The sequence below is a fragment of the Pseudophryne corroboree genome, chromosome 6, assembly GCF_028390025.1.
Source record: "Pseudophryne corroboree isolate aPseCor3 chromosome 6, aPseCor3.hap2, whole genome shotgun sequence".
In the NCBI taxonomy this organism is placed as follows: Eukaryota; Metazoa; Chordata; class Amphibia; order Anura; family Myobatrachidae; genus Pseudophryne; species Pseudophryne corroboree.
The window spans coordinates 199603261-199624964 of record NC_086449.1 but is presented as its reverse complement, the minus strand read 5'-3'; the positions used below and the strand labels follow the sequence as shown (position 1 = coordinate 199624964).

Genomic DNA, 21704 nt, shown 5'->3' with positions numbered 1-21704 from the left:
AAACGCTACCGTTTCTGGGAAAAACGCGGGAGTGGCTGGAGAAACGGAGGAGTGTCTGGGCGAACGCTGGGTGTGTTTGTGACGTCAAACCAGGAACGACAAGCACTGAACTGATCGCAGATGCCGAGTAAGTCTGGAGCTACTCAGAAACTGCTAAGAAGTGTCTATTCGCAATTCTGCTAATCTTTCGTTCGCAATTTTGATATGCTAAGATTCACTCCCAGTAGGCGGCGGCTTAGCGTGTGCAAAGCTGCTAAAAGCAGCTTGCGAGCGAACAACTCGGAATGACCCCCATGGTTTTGCCCAACTGCTAAAAAATTTCCTGCTGCGATCAACTCAGAATTACCCCCAGGGTTTTGCTCAACTGCTAACAAAGTCCCTGCTGCGATCAACTCAGAATTACCCCCCCCCCCCCCGTCTCTTGGTCGACAGTAACTAGGTCGACAATGTTTAGGTCAACCACTATTGGTCGACAGTAACTAGGTCGACAGGTCAAAAGGTCGACATGAGGTTTTAAAAAAAATATTTGAACTTTTTCATACTTAACGATCCACGTGGACTACGACTGGGAATAGTAACCTGTGCTGAGCGCAGCAAGGCACCTTGCCCGAAGCATGGCGAGCGAAGCGAGCCATGCGAAGTGACACGGTGCACCACTTGGGGTTCCCAACACACACAAAAAAACATTAAAAACTCATGTCGACCTTTTGACCTGTCGACCTAGAGACCCTATCGACCTAGTTACTGTCGACCAATAGTGGTTGACCCAAACATGGTCGACCTAGACACTGTCGACCCTATGAACCACACCCCTTTAAACCAGGGGTGGGAGAAGTCTATATGGCCAATTGCCTGGAATTAGGGTGTTGGCAACCAGCTCCCCACCGGGTAACACAGATGGGAGGCAGGATTGTTTCTAAGCACAAGTCCTCCATCCCCTACCACATATGGTTTGCAGGATTTTGGGATTTTCCTCAATCTGTTGAGGTGTTGGTGTGTTTCTGTATTTTGGGGAGGGTGATTAAAAAGGCAGGGGGGATTAAAAAAAGGGGAGGTGGCAGGTTGTATTAAAGTTGGATGAGGATATAGTGTAAAAGAAATATAGAGGAGGAAAAAAATAAGAATTTACTTACCGATAATTCTATTTCTCGTAGTCCGTAGTGGATGCTGGGCACTCCGTAAGGACCATGGGGAATAGCGGCTCCGCAGGAGACTGGGCACAAAAGTAAAGCTTTTGGACTACCTGGTGTGCACTGGCTCCTCCCCCTATGACCCTCCTCCAAGCCTCAGTTAGGATACTGTGCCCGGACGAGCGTACACAATAAGGAAGGATTTTGAATCCCGGGTAAGACTCATACCAGCCACACCAATCACACCGTATAACCTGTGATCTGAACCCAGTTAACAGCATGATAACAGAGGAGCCTCTGGAAAGATGGCTCACAACAATAATAACCCGATTTTTGTAACAATAACTATGTACAAGTATTGCAGACAATCCGCACTTGGGATGGGCGCCCAGCATCCACTACGGACTACGAGAAATAGAATTATCGGTAAGTAAATTCTTATTTTCTCTGACGTCCTAGTGGATGCTGGGAACTCCGTAAGGACCATGGGGATTATACCAAAGCTCCCAAACGGGCGGGAGAGTGCGGATGACTCTGCAGCACCGAATGAGAGAACTCCAGGTCCTCCTCAGCCAGGGTATCAAATTTGTAGAATTTAGCAAACGTGTTTGCCCCTGACCAAGTAGCTGCTCGGGAAAGTTGTAACGCCGAGACCCCTCGGGCAGCCGCCCAAGATGAGCCCACCTTCCTTGTGGAATGGGCTTTTACAGATTTTGGCTGTGGCAGGCCTGCCACAGAATGTGCAAGCTGAATTGTACTACAAATCCAACGAGCAATAGTCTGCTTAGAAGCAGGAGCACCCAGCTTGTTGGGTGCATACAGGATAAACAGAGAGTCAGATTTCCTGACTCCAGCCGTCCTGGAAACATATATTTTCAGGGCCCTGACTACGTCCAGCAACTTGGAGTCCTCCAAGTCCCTAGTAGCCGCAGGTACCACAATAGGCTGGTTCAGGTGAAACGCTGAAACCACCTTAGGGAGAAATTGAGGACGAGTCCTCAATTCTGCCCTGTCCGTATGAAAAATTAGGTAAGGGCTTTTATTAGGATAAAGCCGCCAATTCTGAGACACGCCTGGCTGAAGCCAGGGCCAACAGCATTACCACTTTCCATGTGAGATATTTTAAGTCCACAGTGGTGAGTGGTTCAAACCAATGTGATTTTAGGAACCCCAAAACTACATTGAGATCCCAAGGTGCCACTGGAGGCACAAAAGGAGGCTGTATATGCAGTACCCCCTTGACAAACGTCTGAACTTCAGGAACTGAAGCCAGTTCTTTCTGGAAGAAAATCGACAGGGCCGAAATTTGAACCTTAATGGACCCTAATTTTAGGCCCAGAGACAGTCCTGTTTGCAGGAAATGCAGGAAACGACCCAGTTGAAATTCCTCTGTAGGGGCCTTCCTGGCCTCGCACCACGCAACATATTTACGCCAAATACGGTGATAATGTTTTGCGGTTACATCCTTCCTGGCTTTGATCAGGGTAGGGATGACTTCATCCGGAATGCCTTTTTCCTTCAGGATCCGGCGTTCAACCGCCAAGCCGTCAAACGCAGCCGCGGTAAGTCTTGGAACAGACAGGGTCCCTGCTGGAGCAGATCCCTTCTTAGAGGTAGAGGCCACGGGTCCTCTGTGAGCATCTCTTGAAGTTCCGGATACCAAGTCCTTCTTGGCCAATCCGGAGCCACGAGTATAGTCCTTACTCCTCTCCTTCTTATGATTCTCAGTACCTTGGGTATGAGAGGCAGAGGAGGGAACACATACACTGACTGGTACACCCACGGTGTTACCAGAGAGTCCACAGCTATTGCCTGAGGGTCCCTTGACCTGGCGCAATACCTGTCTAGTTTTTTGTTGAGGCGGGACGCCATCATGTCCACCTTTGGTTTTTCCCAACGGTTCACAATCATGTGGAAGACTTCTGGGTGAAGTCCCCACTCTCCCGGGTGGAGGTCGTGTCTGCTGAGGAAGTCTGCTTCCCAGTTGTCCACTCCCGGAATGAACACTGCTGACAGTGCTATCACATGATTTTCCGCCCAGCGAAGAATCCTTGCAGCTTCTGCCATTGCCCTCCTGCTTCTTGTGCCGCCCTGTCTGTTTACGTGGGCGACTGCCGTGATGTTGTCTGACTGGATCAGCACCGGCTGACCATGAAGCAGAGGTCTTGCTAGGCTTAGAGCATTGTAGATGGCCCTTAGCTCCAGGATATTTATGTGAAGTGATGTCTCCAGGCTTGACCACAAGCCCTGGAAATTTCTTCCCTGTGTGACTGCTCCCCAGCCTCTCAGGCTGGCATCCGTGGTCACCAGGACCCAGTCCTGAATGCCGAATCTGCGGCCCTCTAGAAGATGAGCACTCTGCAACCACCACAGGAGAGACACCCTTGTCCTTGGTGACAAGATTATCCGCTGATGCATCTGAAGATGCGACCCGGACCATTTGTCTAGCAGATCCCACTGGAAGGTTCTTGCGTGGAATCTGCCGAATGGGATTGCTTCGTAAGAAGCCACCATCTTTCCCAGGACCCTTGTGCATTGATGCACTGAGACTTGGCCTGGTTTTAGGAGATTTCTGACTAGCTCGGATAACTCCCTGGCTTTCTCCTCCGGGAGAAACACCTTTTTCTGGACTGTGTCCAGGATCATCCCTAGGAATAGAAGGCGTGTCGTCGGGATCAGCTTCCAACTGTTCCCTGGACCTTGCCCTTATCAGGAGATCGTCCAAGTAAGGGATAACTAAAACTCCCTTCTTTCGAAGGAGTATCATCATTTCGGCCAGTACCTTGGTAAAGACCCGGGGTGCCGTGGACAATCCAAACGGCAGCGTCTGAAACTGATAGTGACAGTTCTGTACCACAAACCTGAGGTACCCTTGGTGAGAAGGGTAAATTGGGACATGTAGGTAAGTATCTTTGATGTCCAGAGAGACCATATAGTCCCCTTCTTCCAGGTTTGCAATCACTGCTCTGAGTGACTCCATCTTGAATTTGAACCTTTGTATGTAAGTGTTCAAGGATTTTAGATTTAAAATTGGTCTCACCGAGCCGTCCGGCTTCGGTACCACAATAGTGTGGAATAGTACCCCTTTCCCTGTTGCAGGAGGGGTACCTTGATTATCACCTGCTGGGAATACAGCTTGTGAATGGCTTCCAATACCGCCTCCCTGTCGGAGGGAGACGTCGGTAAAGCAGACTTTAGGGGAGTGCCTGAGTCCGCTTGTAAAGCCCCAGCGTCATGCTGAGGACTTTGCGGAGGCGGGAGAGGGCTTTTGTTCCTGGGAACTGGCTGTTTGCTGCAGCCTTTTTCCTCTCCCTCTGCCACGGGGCAGAAATGAGGCGCCTTTTGCCCGCTTGCCCTTATGGGGCCGAAAGGACTGCGCCTGATAATACGGCGTCTTCTTAGGTTGAGAAGCTACCTGGGGTAAAAATGTGGATTTTTCAGCAGTTGCCGTGGCTACCAGGTCTGATAGACCTACCCCAAATAACTCCTCCCCCTTATAAGGCAATACTTCCATGTGCCTTTTAGAATCCGCATCACCTGACCACTGCCGCGTCCATAAACCTCTTCTTGCAGAAATGGATAGCGCGCTAACTCTTGATGCCAGTCGGCATGCCTCTGTGCATCACGCATATATAAAAATGCATCTTTCAAATGCTCTATAGTCAGTAATATACTGTCCCTATCTAGGGTATCAATATTTTCAGTCAGGGAATCCGACCACGCCACGCCCGCACTGCACATCCAGGCTGAGGCGATTGCTGGTCGCAGTATAACACCCGTGTGAGTGTATATACATTTTAGGATATTCTCCTGCTTTCTATCGGCAGGTTCCTTTAGGGCGGCCGTATCAGGAGAGGGTAGTGCTACCTGTTTAGACAAGCGTGTGAGCGCTTTATCCACCCTAGGGGGTGTTTCCCAACGTGCCCTATCCTCTGGCGGGAAAGGGTATGATGCCAATAACCTTTTAGGAATTATCAGTTTATCGGGGGAAACCCACGCCTCATCACACACTTCATTTAATTCCTCGGATACAGGAAAAACTACAGGCAGTTTTTTCTCACCAAACATAATACCCTTTTTAGTGGTACTTGTATTATCAGAGATATGCAATACATATTTCATTGCTTCAATCATGTAACGTGTGGCCCTACTGGAAGTCACGTTTGTCTCCTCATCATCGACACTGGAGTCAGTATCCGTGTCTGTGTCTGCCATTTGAGGTAACGGGCGTTTTAAAGCCCCTGATGGCGTTTGAGACCCCTGGACAGGCACAAGCTGAGTAGCCGGCTGTCTCATGTCGTCAACTGTCTTTCGTAAAGAACTGACACTGTCACGCAATTCCTTCCATAAGCTCAGCCACTCAGGTGTCGACTCCCTAGGGGGTGACAACTCTATAATAGGCAATTGCTCCGCCTCCATCTCATTTTCCTCCTCAAACATGTCGACACAATCGTACCGACACACCGCACACACACAGGGAATGCTCTGATAGGGGACAGGACCCCACTAGCCCTTTGGGGAGACAGAGGGAGAGTATGCCAGCACACACCAGAGCGCTATATATAGACAGGAATACCACTATAAAACGTGCTTTTCCCTTTATAGCTGCTGTTATTAATAGAACTGCGCCAAATTAGTGCCCCCCTCTCTTTTTTACCCTTTTCTGTAGTGCAGGGGAGAGTCAGGGAGACGTCCTTCCAGCGGAGCTGTGATGGAAAATGGCGCCCGTGTGCTGAGGAGATAGGCTCCGCCCCCTTCTCGGCGGCCTTTTCTCCCGCTTTTTGGTGAGTTCTGGCAGGGGTTAAAATACATCCATATAGCCCTGGGGGTTATATGTGGTGTATTTTCGCCAGCCAAGGTGTTTACATTGCTGCTCAGGGCGCCCCCCCCTAGCGCCCTGCACCCTCAGTGACCGAAGTGTGAAGTGTGCCTGAGTAACAATGGCGCACAGCTGCAGTGCTGTGCGCTACCTTGTTGAAGACTGATGTCTTCTGCCGCCGATTTTTCCGGACCTCTTCTTGCTTCTGGCTCTGTAAGGGGGCCGGCGGCGCGGCTCTGGGACCGGACTCCGAGGCTGGGCCTGTGTTCGGTCCCTCTGGAGCTAATGGTGTCCAGTAGCCTAAGAAGCCCAAGCTGGCTTCAAGCAGGCAGGTTCGCTTCTTCTCCCCTTAGTCCCTCGATGCAGTGAGCCTGTTGCCAGCAGGTCTCACTGAAAATAAAAAACCGAAAACTAAACTTTCACTAAGAAGCTCAGGAGAGCCCCTAGTGTGCACCCTTCTCGGCCGGGCACAAAAATCTAACTGAGGCTTGGAGGAGGGTCATAGGGGGAGGAGCCAGTGCACACCAGGTAGTCCTAAAGCTTTACTTTTGTGCCCAGTCTCCTGCGGAGCCGCTATTCCCCATGGTCCTTACGGAGTGCCCAGCATCCACTAGGACGTCAGAGAAAACAGACATGAAGAAGGGGGGGGGGTTTGGATAGAGGGATTCAAAACTTTAGGAAAGATTCAAAGGAAGAGAAGTATTAGAACTCGAGGACATACACTGAAACTGGAGGGAGGCAGGTTCAGGGAAAATGTAAGGAAAAGTTACTTCACTGAAAGGGTGGTTTATAAGTGGACTAGCCTCCCATCAGAGGTGGTAGAGGCTAAGACTGTAGAGCAATTTAAACATGCTTGGGATAGGTATATGAATATCCTTACATAGAATTAAGGTTCAAAAATGATTGAGATCACCGTTCTAAAGGATAAAAAAAATGGGCAGACTAGATGGGCCAAGTGGTTCTTATCTGCCGTCAAATTCTATGTTTCTATGTTATGTTTCTATGAGGGGGGATGGGGTAAATAATGAAAGAAGGAAGAGTGAAACACTGTAATATGTAAAATGGAGACAGGAAGTGAGAAGAAAATAGGGATAAGAGAAGGCAAAGAAAAATAGCAAGAAGGAGACTGACAGGATGAATCAGGGAAAGAAGGATGTGTTAGTATTTGGTCCAAGTGGGTGTACAACAAGCAATAACTTATGTGACCCACCAGCAGCTCTAACTGCAAGGGTGAACGCTGAGCACTTTTTGATACTTCCTGATGGAATAGGCTCTGGTTCCAGTCACTGCCTGATATAGATGCAAAGTTACAGTGACCAAGACAGCAGACTTGTGCCCAGATTTACCGAGCCTTGGAGAGTGATAAATTGCACTGTGATAAAGTACCAACCAATCAGCTCCTGTCTTTTTTTAAACACAGCCTGTAACATGGCAGTTAGGGGCTGGTGTGTTCGAACTTTATCAACGTGCAATTTATCACTCTTCATGGCTTGATAAATCTGGCCATTGGTTTTTGTAATTGCTGGTAAATGTTGGGCATTACTGGATTAAAGTGTCAGACTCTCAGCTACACTGCTTAGAAAACGTGCCTATCCAGTTTAGAAAAGGCCATGGATGGGCGGATGTTATTACACCATGGGGGTCATTCCGAGTTGATCGCTCGCTAGCAACTATTTGCAGCTCTGCGATCAGGTTAAATCTCAGCAAAACTGCGCGTGCGTATGCACCGCAATGAGCAGGCGCGTAGTACGTGTACAAAGAGGAGCGGTGCTGGGCGATGGATTTAACAAAGAATCCATTCACACAGCTGATCGCAAGGTGATTGACAGGTGTGTCCAAGCGTTTGCAGGGCGGTTGTCTGACGTCAATTCCGGGACCAAAAAGACTGAAGTGATCACAGCGGCTGAGTAAGTCCAGAGCTACTCAGAAACTGCAACAATCTTTTTTGTGCCGTCAGCTGCACATACGATCGCACACTTGCAAAGCGAAAATACACTCCCCCATAGGCGGTGACTATCTGATCGCAGCACAGCAAAACGTTGCTAGCGAGCGATCAACTCGGAATGAGGACCCATAATCTGCCACTGATGAGCCCCAGTGGTGACCCAGATATCTGAGGCCAAGATATTTATGCAGAACTATAACTGCAACTGATATTGTTTTCATTCACCCCATTCAGCCATAGCTGCGTATTTCATGTGGACTGAAACTGCATTTGGGGTTGGTGCGACATACCTCTCTGTGAATGGTTCCAATGACAGAGATAGTTGACTGCGCCAACCAAAGCTTGTGGCTACAACAGCTATAATGCAGGGTTCGTGGGCATCAATGGGTTGTGGATGGGGTTCAATGTTTAGGGTCTTTATTACTGTAAGACTTTCCTGCAAGCAATTGTGATACAGGGCGGGTAAAAATAAAACTAGAGGGACCCACCTGACAATCTGATTGTGCCAGTTCTGCCCCTCACAACTCCAAAGGAATTCTGGACTGTGCAGAAGTAACTTCCCTCAATGATTGTTCCATCCCCCTGTGATATAAGCAGTGATCCATTGGGAAACACATTTAGGTCTTCCATGACTAGTTGCTCTCCATCCTTCCACCAGGTGACATTAGAGGACATATTCCTGTTGCCTTGGTCACAGTCTAAGATGGCTTCCTGGCCTGGCAGAAGAACAGTGTCTGTGGAGCCAGAACGGCAGCTGAGGTCTAGCCAGGCACTCTCTCCTGCAAAAGAGGAGAACAACAAACTGTCATACAATTGTTTAGAGACTGCAAACACAAATAATTGTGAAATGTCTTATACAGAACTGTAATTATGAATAAAGATAACTGAGCCATAAACATGGGACTGGCTTGTTTTGGCTAACTTAATAAACAGACAGCACATACTGACAAGACACAGACAAAACATAAATAGGATTTCTTGGTACTAATAATAACACCCTGATTATAACTGTCTACATTTCATATGTCCGCAAAGGGACACTTCAATGTTAACTATGCACTATACAAATGTACTTTAGTTTGCACTTATTTAAACGGTATCTCTAAACACACTGCTATGATAACAAATATTCATTGACATATGGGTCTATTTAGAGGTTAGTGTATGTCTGCTTGTTTTGTTTAGTATACAAACTGCGCATGTGCACCAAAACTACACACGCAGACATCTGTAGATTTATTTCTAAATAATATGAAAGCAATATTCACAAATTCATTCCCATGAGCAGTAAACGCAGGAGTACTAAACAAAAACCAATGTGGCTCAATAAGGAGGTCAAGGAAGCAATGGCTAATAAGAGGCGTGCTTTCAAAACATTTAAATCTAATGGAGGGGAGGAGTCATTCCGGTATTACAAGAAATGCAATAAAAAATGTAAAAAAACGATAAGGGCAGCTAAAATTATAAATGAAAAAAAATCGCTATAGAGAGTAAAACCAATCCTAAAAAGTTTTATAAATATATAAACAGTAAAAGGCTAAAGGAGGAGAATGTAGGCCCTTTAAAATAAGAATTTACTTACCGATAATTCTATTTCTCGTAGTCCGTAGTGGATGCTGGGAACTCCGTAAGGACCATGGGGAATAGCGGCTCCGCAGGAGACAGGGCACATCTAAAGAAAGCTTTAGGATCACCTGGTGTGCACTGGCTCCTCCCCCTATGACCCTCCTCCAAGCCTCAGTTAGGATACTGTGCCCGGACGAGCGTACACAATAAGGAAGGATTTTGAATCCCGGGTAAGACTCATACCAGCCACACCAATCACACTGTACAACTTGTGATCTGAACCCAGTTAACAGCATGATAATAGAGAAGCCTCTATAAAAGATGGCTCACTACAACAATAACCCGAATTTTTTGGTAACAATAATTATGTACCAGTATTGCAGACAATCCGCACTTGGGATGGGCGCCCAGCATCCACTACGGACTACGAGAAATAGAATTATCGGTAAGTAAATTCTTATTTTCTCTGACGTCCTAGTGGATGCTGGGAACTCCGTAAGGACCATGGGGATTATACCAAAGCTCCCAAACGGGCGGGAGAGTGCGGATGACTCTGCAGCACCGAATGAGAGAACTCCAGGTCCTCCTCAGCCAGGGTAACAAATTTGTAGAAGTTTACAAACGTATTTGCTCCTGACCAAGTAACTGCTCGGCAAAGTTGTAAAGCCGAGACCCCTCGGGCAGCTGCCCAAGATGAGCCCACCTTCCTTGTGGAGTGGGCATTTTAAGATTTTTGGCTGTGGCAGGCCTGCCACAGAATGTGCAAGCTGAATTGTACTACAAATCCAACGAGCAATCGTCTGCTTAGAAGCAGGAGCACCCAGTTTGTTGGGTGCATACAGGATAAACAGCGAGTCAGATTTTCTGACTCCAGCCGTCCTGGAAACATATATTTTCAGGGCCCTGACCACGTCAAGCAACTTGGAATCCTCCAAGTCCCTAGTAGCCGCAGGTACCACAATAGGTTGCTTCATGTGAAATGCAGAAACCACCTTAGGTAGAAATTGAGGACAAGTCCTCAATTCTGCCCTGTCAGAATTAAATATTAAATAAGGGCTTTTATATGATAAAGCCGCCAGTTCTGACACACGCCTGGCTGAAGCCAGGGCTAACAGCATCGTCACCTTCCATGTGAGATATTTTAAGTCCACAGTGGTGAGTGGTTCAAACCAATGTGACTTTAGGAAACTCAACACAACATTGAGATCCCAAGGTGCCACTGGAGGCACAAAAGGAGGCTGTATATGCAGTACCCCTTTTACAAATGTCTGAACTTCAGGCACTGAAGCCAGTTCCTTTTGGAAGAAAATCGACAGGGCCGAAATTTGAACCTTAATGGACCCTAATTTTAGGCCCATAGACAGTCCTGTTTGCAGGAAATGGAGGAAACGACCCAGTTGAAATTCCTCTGTAGGGCCTTCTTGGCCTCCCACCACGCAACATATTTTCGCCAATGCGGTGATAATGTTTTGCGGTTACGTCCTTCCTGGCCTTGACCAGGGTAGGGATGACTTCATCTGGAATGCCTTTTTCCTTCAGGATCCGGCGTTCAACCGCCAAGCCGTCAAACGCAGCCGCGGTAAGTCTTGGAACAGACAAGGCCCCTGCTGGAGCAGGTCCTTTCTTAGAGGTAGAGGCCACGGTTCGTCCGTGAGCATCTCTTGAAGTTCCGGATACCAAGTCCTTCTTGGCCAATCCGGAACCACGAGTATAGTTCTTACTCCTCTCCTTCTTATGATTCTCAGTACTTTTGGTATGAGAGGCAGAGGAGGGAACACATACACTGACTGGTACACCCACGGTGTTACCAGAGCGTCCACCGCTATTGCCTGAGGGTCCCCTGACCTGGCGCAATATCTGTCTAGTTTTTTGTTTAGACGGGACGCCATTATGTCCACCTTTGGTTTTTCCCAACGGTTTACAATCAGGTGGAAGACTTCTGGGTGAAGTCCCCACTCTCCCGGGTGAAGGTCGTGTCTGCTGAGGAAGTCTGCTTCCCAGTTGTCCACTCCCGGAATGAACACTGCTGACAGTGCTATCACATGATTCTCCGCCCAGCGAAGAATCCTTGCAGCTTCTGCCATTGCCCCCCTGCTTCCCGTGCCGCCCTGTCTGTTTACGTGGGCGACTGACGTGATGTTGTCCGATTGGATCAATACCGCCTGACCCTGAAGCAGGGGTTTCGCTTGACTTAGGGCATTGTAAATGGCCCTTAGTTCCAGAATGTTTATATGAAGAGATGTCTCCAGGCTTGACCATAAGCCCTGGAAATTCCTTCCCTGTGTGACTGCTCCCCAGCCTCGCAGGCTGGCATCCGTGGCCACCAGGACCCAGTCCCGAATGCCGAATCTGCGGCCCTCTAGAAGATGAGCACTCTGCAACCACCACAGGAGGGATACCCTTGTCCCCGGTGACAGGGTTATCCGCTGAAGCATCTGAAGATGCGACCCGGACCATTTGTCCAGTAGGTTCCACTGGAAAGTCTTGCGTGGAATCTGCCGAATGGGATTGCTTCGTAGGAAGCCACCATTTTTACCCAGAACCCTTGTGCATTGATGCACTGAGACTTGGTTCGGTTTTAGGAGGTTCCTGACTAGCTCGGATAACTCCCTGGCTTTCTCCTCCGGGAGAAACACCTTCTTTCTGGACTGTGTCCAGGATCATCCCTAGGAACAGAAGACAAGTCGTCGGAACCAGCTGCGATTTTGGAATATTGAGAATCCAATCGTGCTGCCGCAACACTACCTGATATAGTGCTACACCGATCTCCAACTGTTCCCTGGATCTTACCCTTATCAGGGAATCGTCCAAGTAACGGATAACTAAAATTCCCTTCCTTCGAAGGAATATCATCATTACGGTCATTACTTCAGTAAAGACCCGGGGTGCCGTGGACCATCCCTACGGCAGCGTCCGAACTGATAGTGACAGTTCTGTACCATAACCTGAAATACCCTTGGTGAGAAGGGTAAATTTTGACATGAAGGTAAGCATCCTTGATGTCCCGAGACATCATGTAGTCCCCTTCTTCCAGGTTTGCAATCACTGCTCTGAGTGACTCAATTTTGAATTTGAACCTCTGTATGCAAGTGTTCAAAGATTTTAGATTTTAGATTTTAAAATCGGTCTCACCGAGCCGTCTGGCTTCGGTACCACAATAGTGTGGAATAATACCCCGTTCCCTGTTGCAGGAGGGGTACCTTGATTATCACCTGCTGGGAATACAGCTTGTGAATGGTTTCCAAAACTGCCTCCCTGTCAGCGGGAGACGTCGGTAAAACAGACCTTTGGAAACGGCGAGGGGGATACGTCTCGAATTCCAATTTGTACCCCTGAAATATTACCAGAAGGATCCAGGGGTCTACTTGCGAGTGAGCCCACTGCGCACTGAAATTCATTGAGAACGGGACCCCACCGTGCCTGAACTTGTAAAGCCCTAGCGTCATACTGAGGGCTTGGCAGAGGCGGAAAAGAGTTTCTGTTCCTTGGAACTGGCTGATCTCTGCAGCCATTTTCCTCTCCCTCTGTCACGAGCAGAAAAGAGGAACCCTTTTGTCCGCTTGCCAACCAGGCCTGCGCCTGATAATACGGCGTCTTATTTTGAGAGGCGACCTGGGGTACATCCCCTCTTTTAAGGCAATACTTCCAAATGCCGTTTGGAATCCGCATCACCTGACCACTTTACTGGTATAATTGGACAACGCACTTATACTTGATGCCAGTCGGCAAATATTCCGCTGTGCATCATGCATATATAGAAATGCATCTTTTAATTGCTCTATAGGCAATAATATACTGTCCTTATCTAGGATATCATATTTCCAGTCAGGGAATCCGACCACGCCAACCCAGCACTGCACATCCAGGCTGAGGCGATTGCTGGTCGCAGTATAACACCAGTATGTGTGTAAATACATTTTAGGATACCCTCCTGCTTTCTATCAGCAGGATCCTTAAGGGCGGCCATCTCAAGAGAGGGTAGAGCCCTTGTTCTTACAAGCGTGTGAGCGCCTTATCCCCCCTAGGGGGTGTTTCCCAACGCACCCTAACCTCTGGCGGGAAAAGGTATACTGCCAATAACTTTTTAGAAATGATCAATTGTTATCGGGGGGAAACCCACGCATTTTATTTCTCAGATTCCGGAAAACTACAGGAAGTTTTTCCTCACCAACATAATACCCCTTTTTTTTGGTGGTATTCATATTATCAGAAAAGTGTAAACTTTTTTCATTGCCTCAATCATGCAATGTGTGGCCCTATTTGGAAATCACGGTTGTCTCTTCACCGTCGACACAGGAGTCAGTATCCGTGTCGGCGTCTGTATCTGAGGTAACGGGCGCTTTAGAGCCCCTATATGAGACGTCTGGACATGCACAAGCTGAGTAGCCGGCTGTCTCATGTCAACCACTGTCTTTTATACAAAGCTGACACTGTCACGCAATTTCCACAGTACATCCACTCAGGTGTCGACCCCCCAGGGGGTGACAACCCTATTACAGACACTCTACTCCGTCTCCTCATCATTTTTCTCCTCATACATGTCGACACAAACGTACCGACACACAGCACACACACAGGGAATGCTCTGATAGAGGACAGGACCCCACTAGCCCTTTGGGGAGACAGAGGGAGAGTTTGCCAGCACACACCAGAGCGCTATATATATACAGGGATAACCTTATATAAGTGTTTTTCCCTTTATAGCTGCTGTATTGTTTATACTGCGCCTAATTTGTGCCCCCCTCTCTTTTTTAACCCCTTTCTGTAGTGTAGTGACTGCAGGGGAGAGCCAGGGAGCTTCCCTCCAACTGAGCTGTGAGGGAAAATGGCGCCAGTGTGCTGAGGAGATAGGCTCCGCCCCTTTCTCGGCGTCCTTATCATCCGTTTTCTTGTATGTTTTGGCAGGGGTTAAATGCATCCATATAGCCCAGGAGTTATATGTGATGCATTTATTTTAGCCATAAAAGGTTTTCTAACGATTTATTGCGTCTCAGGGCGCTGCCCCCCCAGCGCCCTGCACCCTCAGTGACCGGAGTGTGAAGTGTGCTGAGAGCAATGGCGCACAGCTGCGGTGCTGTGCGCCTACCTTTATCTGAAGACAGGAAAGTCTTCTGCCGCCGATTTTTCCGGACCTCTTCGCTCTTCTGGCTCTGTAAGGGGGCCGGCGGCGCGGCTCCGGTGACCCATCCAGGCTGAACCTGTGATCGTCCCTCTGGAGCTAATGTCCAGTAGCCTAAGAAGCCCAATCCACTCTGCACGCAGGTGAGTTCGCTTCTTCTCCCCTTAGTCCCTCGATGCAGTGAGCCTGTTGCCAGCAGGTCTCACTGAAAATAATAAACCTAAACTAAAACTTTCACAAAGAGCTCAGGAGAGCCCCTAGTGTGCACCCTTCTCGTCGGGCACAGAAAATCTAACTGAGGCTTGGAGGAGGGTCATAGGAGGAGGAGCCAGTGCACACCAGGTGATCCTAAAGCTTTCTTTAGATGTGCCCTGTCTCCTGCGGAGCCGCTATTCCCCATGGTCCTTACGGAGTTCCCAGCATCCACTAGGACGTCAGAGAAAAGATGAATTGGGAGCTTTGATAAATGATGACAAATTAAAAGCAGAAATATTGAACAATTTTTTTTCATCAGTATTTACAAGGGAGGATGGTGAGGGTAATGACTTTTGGCTTGATGCTTGTTTAAGTGAGGAAGTAGTCCTGGAGAGACTAGGTAACGTCAAGATTAATAAATCACCAGGCCCAGACGGTATTCATCCAAGGGTTATTATGGAGCTTAGGTTACAGCTAGCAAAACCCCTATACTTGATATTTCAAGTTTCAAGATAGTTCAATTAGATCAGGCATGGTATCAAGGGATTGGCGCATAGCGGAGGTAGTGCCTTTATTTAAAAATAGAAATAAAAATGATCCTGGAAACTATGGACCAATTAGTTTAACCTCTATAGTGGGTAAAATATTGGAAGGCATTTTGAGGGATAGCATAGGGGATCACCTACAGGCTACAAAGTTTATTAGTAAAAGTCAGCATGGGTTTGTAAGGGACAGATCATGCCAAACCAACTTAATTAGCTTCTACGAGGAAGTGAGCAAGAATCTTGACCATGGAAAAGCAGTGGACGTAGTGTATTTAGATTTTGCAAAAGGCTTCGATACAGTGCCTCATAAGAGACTGATCAACAAATTACGGGAACTTGGTCTAGGTTATATTATTTGTACATGGATAAGTAATTGGCTGGATAACAAAGTGCAACGAGTAGTGGTCAATGGGATGTTCTCCAGTTGGGCACCAGTAGTCAGCGGAATACCACAAGGGTCAGTTCTTGGCTCACTGCTCTTCACTATATTTATCAATGATCTAGGAATAGGCCTGGAAAGCACAGTATCAATCTTTGCAGATGATACTAAACTGTGTAAGGTAATTAATTCAGAAGGCGATGTGGAGTCTTTACTGAATGACTTAGTTAAACTGGAAACCTGGGAGTCTAAATGGGGAATGAGTTTTAATATAGACAAATGCAAAGTTATGCATTTTGGTGGAAAAAAACACTCATGCATCCTACACTCTAGATGGGAAAAATATAGGGGTTACTATGGTGGAAAAAGATTTGGGGGTGCTCATAGATAATAGGCTTAATAACAGTACACAAAGTCAAAGTGTAGCAAAGAAGGCAAGTAAAGTATTTGCTTGCATTATTATTATTATTATTATCCTTTATTTATATGGCGCCACAAGGGTTCCGCAGCGCCCAATTACAGAGTACATAAATAATCAACAGGAAAACAGCAACTTACAGTTGATGACAGTATAGGACAAGTACAGGGTAAATAAACATAGTTACATCAGCAGATGACACTGGAATAAGTATCAGGTGGCAGAAGACTGCTGGAGTTGATGCAGTTGAAGATTATTAAAGTAAGAAAGGATAAGCACATGAGGGAAGAGGGCCTTGCTCGTGAGAGCTTACAATCTAAAGGGGAGGGGTAGACAGACAGGGGTGACACAGATGGGGTACATAGAGAGTGTAGAACAGAGGGTTAGGATGAGATTTGGCTGGGTTTGGTTAAGAAGTGGGTCTTGAGAGCCCGTTTGAAGTTTTGTAGAGAGGTGGAGAGTCTGAGGGGGAGAGGTAGGGAATTCCAGAGAAGTGGTGCAGCACGCGAAAAATCTTGGAGGTAGGAGTGGGAGGAGGTAATCCGTAGGCAGGAAAGTCGTCGTGCATTAGCAGAGCGAAGAGGACGTGTGGGAATGTAAAGGGAGATAAGATCAGAGATGTAGATGGGAGAGGAGTGGGTGAGGGCTTTGTAAGCGAGTGTGAGAAGCTTGAAATGGATTCTGAAAGGGAAGGGGAGCCAGTGAAGGTCTAGTAAGAGAGGATTGGTAGACGTAGTGCGTTTGGTGAGGAAAATGAGCCGGGCAGCAGCATTGAGGATAGATTGGAGTGGAGAGAGGTGTTTGTCAGGAATGCCAGTCAGGAGGAGATTACAGTAATCTAGTCTGGAGATGACCAGTGAGTAGATAAGAGTCTTAGTAGCATCCTGGGTCAGAAAGGGTCTGATCCTGGAAATATTTTTTAGATGAAAACGGCAGGTTTGTGAGAGGTGCTGAATGTGTGGTTTGAAGGAGAGGGAGGAGTCAAGGATTACTCCAAGACAGCGCACTTGGGGGCTAGAGGAGATAGTAGTGCCATCAATAGATAATGAGATTGTAGGAGGTGAGGTTATGCGGGAGGGAGGAAAGATGATCAGTTCGGTCTTAGACATGTTAAGTTTAAGAAAGCGCTGGGACATCCAGGAAGAGGTAGCAGAGAGACAGTCAGAGATACGAGTGAGGAGAGCAGGGGAGAGGTCTGGAGAGGAAAGATAGATTTGGGTGTCATCAGCATAGAGATGATATTGGAAACCAAAAGAACTAATGAGCTTACCTAGTGAGAATGTATAGAGAGAGAAGAGGAGAGGACCAAGGACAGAACCTCGGGGTACACCTACAGTTAGTGGAAGTGAGGGGGAGGTGGAGTCATGAGAAGAGACAGAGAATGAACGGTCAGAGAGGTAGAAGACAGCCAAGAGAGGGCAGTGTCGCGCAGACCAATGGAGTGAAGGATTTGCAGTAGGAGAGGATGGTCCACAGTGTCAAAAGCAGCAGAGAGATCAAGTAGAATAAGTAGAGAGTAGTGTCCCTTTGATTTAGCAGCATGGAGGTCATTGCATACTTTTGTAAGGGCAGTTTCAGTGGAGTGGAGAGGACGGAAGCCAGACTGGAATGGGTCAAGTAGTGAGTGTGAGGAAAGAAAGGAAGTAAGGCGGTTGTAGACAATACGCTCAAGGAGTTTGGAGGCAAAAGGGAGGAGAGAGATGGGTCGGTAGTTGGAGAGAGTGTTTGGATCAAGGGTAGGTTTTTTAGGAATAGGAGAGATGAGTGCATGCTTGCAGAGGGGACAGTGCCTGATGAGAGGGAGAGATTGAGAAGGTGGGAAAGATGGGAACAAGCAGAAGGAGAGAGGTAGCGGAGGAGGCGGGAGGGGATAGGGTCAAGTGGGGAGGTGGTGAGGGGACAGGAACAAATGAGGTCCATGACTTCCTCTCCAGTTGCATGGGAGAAAGAGGTCAGAGTAGGTGGGAGGGATGGGGAGGGGTGGTAAGGGATGGGGGAAAGCTGGTTACTGATGGTCTGGTGTGATGTCCTTACGTATGGAGTCAATTTTGGATGTGAAGTAAGTGGCAAAGTCAAGAGCAGAGAGTGAGGAAGGGAGACGAGGTGGAGGTGGGCAGAGGAGTGAGTTGAGAGTGGCAAAGAGGCGCCGGGGGTTGGAAGACTGGGAGGAGATGAGGTTCTTGAAGTAAACGGGGCATAGAGACAAGGGACGAGGATGTAATCCTGCCACTGTACAAATCATTGGTACGTCTGCACCTGGAACATTGTGTTCAGTTCTGGGCACCGTATTATAAAAAAGATATTGGGGAACTAGAAAGAGTTCAAAGAAGAGCTACTAAACTGATAAAAGGTTTAGAGTCTCTGGAGTACGAGGAAAGGCTTGCTAGGTTAAATATGTATACACTAGAAAAGAGGCGTCTAAGAGGAGACATTATTAATATCTTCAAATATGTAAAGGGTAATTACAAGGAGCTTGCAGCTGATTTATTTATTAAAAGAACTCTATATAGGACGCGTGGGCACTCACTTAGGTTAGAGGAGAGGAAATTCCGTACACAACATAGGAATGGGTTCTTCACGGTAAGGGCAATAAAGATTTGGTACTCACTGCTGGAGAGGGTAATAATGGCAGACTCTGTAAATGTATTTAAAAGTGGATTGGACAAATTCCTAACTGGTAAATGTATCCAGAGCTATAGCATTTAACATATTGACATTAAATTATCTGGGAGTGGTAAGAATCATTGTTTTCATTTGGTACTAAGCCATTACTTCAGCAGGCACATAATAAGATTTTAAACCTACCGGTAAATCTTTTTCTCGTAGTCCGTAGAGGATGCTGGGACTCCGTAAGGACCATGGGATAGACGGGCTCCGCAGGAGACATGGGCACTTTAAGAAAGACTTTGACTCTGGGTGTGCACTGGCTCCTCCCTCTATGAGCCTCCTCCAGACCTCAGTTAGAGAAACTGTGCCCAGAGGAGATGGACAGTACGAGGAAAGGATTTTAGTTAATCCAAGGGCAAGATTCATACCAGCCACACCAATCACACCGTATAACCTGTGTTAAACTAACCAGTTAACAGTATGAAAAACAACATAGTTTCGGTCCAAAACCGATGAAACTATAACATAACCCTTATTTAAGCAATGACTATATACAAGTCTTGCAGAAGTAGTCCGCACTTGGGACGGGCGCCCAGCATCCTCTACGGACTACGAGAAAAAGATTTACCGGTAGGTTTAAAATCTTATTTTCTCTAACGTCCTAGAGGATGCTGGGACTCTGTAAGGACCATGGGGATTATACCAAAGCTCCCAAACGGGCGGGAGAGTGCGGATGACTCTGCAGCACTGATTGAGCAAACATGAGGTCCTCCTCAGCCAGGGTATCAAACTTATAAAACTTTGCAAAGGTGTTTGACCCCGACCAAGTAGCAGCTCGGCACAGCTGTAGTGCCGAGACCCCTCGGGCAGCCGCCCAAGACGAGCCCATCTTCCTAGTGGAATGGGCCTTAACCGATTTTGGTAACGGCAATCCTGCAGTAGAATGCGCTTGCTGGATCGTGTTACAGATCCAGCGAGCAATAGTCTGCTTGAAGCAGGGCCGCCAACCTTGTTGGCTCCGTACAGGACAAACAGTGCTTCTGTTTTTCTGATCCTAGCCGTTCTGGCCACGTAAATTTTCAAAGCCCTGACCACATCAAGGGACTCGGAATCCTCCAAGTCACGAGTAGCCACAGGCACGACAATAGGTTGGTTCATATGAAAGGATGAGACCACCTTAGGTAGGAATTGAGGACGGTTCCGCAATTCCGCTCTATCCATATGGAAAACCAGATAGGGGCTTTTATGTGATAAAGCCGCCAATTCTGAAACTCGCCTAGCCGAAGCCAAGGCTAACAACATGACCACCTTCCAAGTGAGATATTTTAACTCCACCGTTTTGAGTGGTTCAAACCAATGTGACTTAAGGAAACTTAACACCACGTTAAGGTCCCAAGGCGCCACCGGAGGTACAAAAGGAGGCTGAATATGCAGTACTCCCTTTACAAAAGTCTGTACTTCAGGTAGAGAGGCCAATTCCTTTTGAAAGAAAATGGATAAGGCTGAAATCTGAACTTTTATGGAGCCTAATTTTAGGCCCAAATTCACTCCAGTTTGCAGGAAGTGAAGGAGACGACCCAGATGGAATTCCTCCGTAGGAGCATTCCTGGCCTCACACCAAGAAACATATTTTCTCCATATTCGGTGATAATATTTTGATGTCACGTCCTTCCTAGCCTTTATTAGCGTAGGAATGACCTCATCCGGAATACCTTTTTCCGCTAGGATCCGGCGTTCAACCGCCATGCCGTCAAACGCAGCCGCGGTAAGTCTTGGAACAGACAGGGTCCCTGCTGCAGCAGGTCCTGTCTTAGAGGAAGAGGCCACGGATCTTCTGTGAGCAATTCCTGTAGATCCGGATACCATGTCCTTCGTGGCCAATCTGGAACAATGAGGATTGTTCTCACTCTTCTTTGTCTTATTATTCTCAACACCTTGGGTATAAGAGGAAGAGGAGGAAACACATAGACCGACCGAAACACCCACGGTGTCACCCGGGCGTCCACAGCTATCGCCTGAGGATCTCTTGACCTGGCGCAATACCTTTTTAACTTTGTGTTGAGACGGGACGCCATCATGTCTATCTGGGGCAGTTCCCACCGACCTGCGATCTGCGCGAAGACTTCCTGATGAAGTCCCCACTCTCCCGGATGCAGGTTGTGTCTGCTGAGGAAGTCTGCTTCCCAGTTGTCCACTCCCGGATTGAACACTGCTGACAGTGCGCTAACATGATTTTCCGCCCAGCGAAGAATCCTGGTGGCTTCCGCCATTGCTACCCTGCTCCTTGTGCCGCCTTGGCGGTTTACATGAGCTACTGTGGTGACATTGTCCGATTGAATCAGAACTGGTTTGTCGCGAAGTAATGCCTCCACTTGACGTAGGGCGTTGTATATGGCCCTCAACTCCAGGATGTTGATGTGGAGACAAGTCTCTAGACTCGACCAAAGACCTTGGAAATTTCTTCCCTGTGTGACTGCTCCCCAACCTCGGAGACTTGCGTCTGTGGTCACCAGGATCCAGTCCTGAATGCCGAACCTGTGACCCTCTAGGAGGTGAGCACTCTGCAGCCACCACAGAAGAGACACCCTTGCTCTGGGGGACAGGGTGATCCTCATGCATTTGTAGATGTGACCCGGACCACTTGTCCAGTAGGTCCCATTGGAAGGTCCTCGCATGGAACCTGCCGAAGGGAATGGCTTCGTACGATGCCACCATTTTCCCCAGGACTCGAGTGCAGTGATGCATTGACACCTGTTTTGGCTTCAATAGGTTCCTGACCAGAGTCATGAGTTCCTGAGCTTTATCAATTGGAAGAAAAACCTTCTTCTGGTCTGTGTCCAGAATCAAGCCCAAGAAGGTCAGACGCGTCGTGGGAACCAACTGTGACTTCGGGATATTGAGAATCCAGCCGTGTTGCTGTAACACCTTCAAAGACAGAGACACGCTGTCCAGTAACTTCTCCCGAGATCTCGCTTTTATGA

General features: G+C 47.7%; 1 protein-coding gene across 3 annotated transcripts in view; it reads right to left on the bottom strand.

Annotated features, from left to right (window-relative positions):
- The window catches only part of IGDCC4 (immunoglobulin superfamily DCC subclass member 4), a 189156-nt gene that overhangs the window by 91396 nt on the left and 76056 nt on the right, over positions 1-21704 (bottom strand). For all 3 annotated transcript variants that reach the window (XM_063925602.1, XM_063925601.1, XM_063925600.1), the window contains exon 2: positions 8383-8673. In XM_063925602.1, the coding sequence (XP_063781672.1) occupies positions 8383-8569 (187 nt within the window). In that variant the 5' untranslated portion in view covers positions 8570-8673. The remainder of the gene's footprint in view (positions 1-8382; positions 8674-21704) is intronic.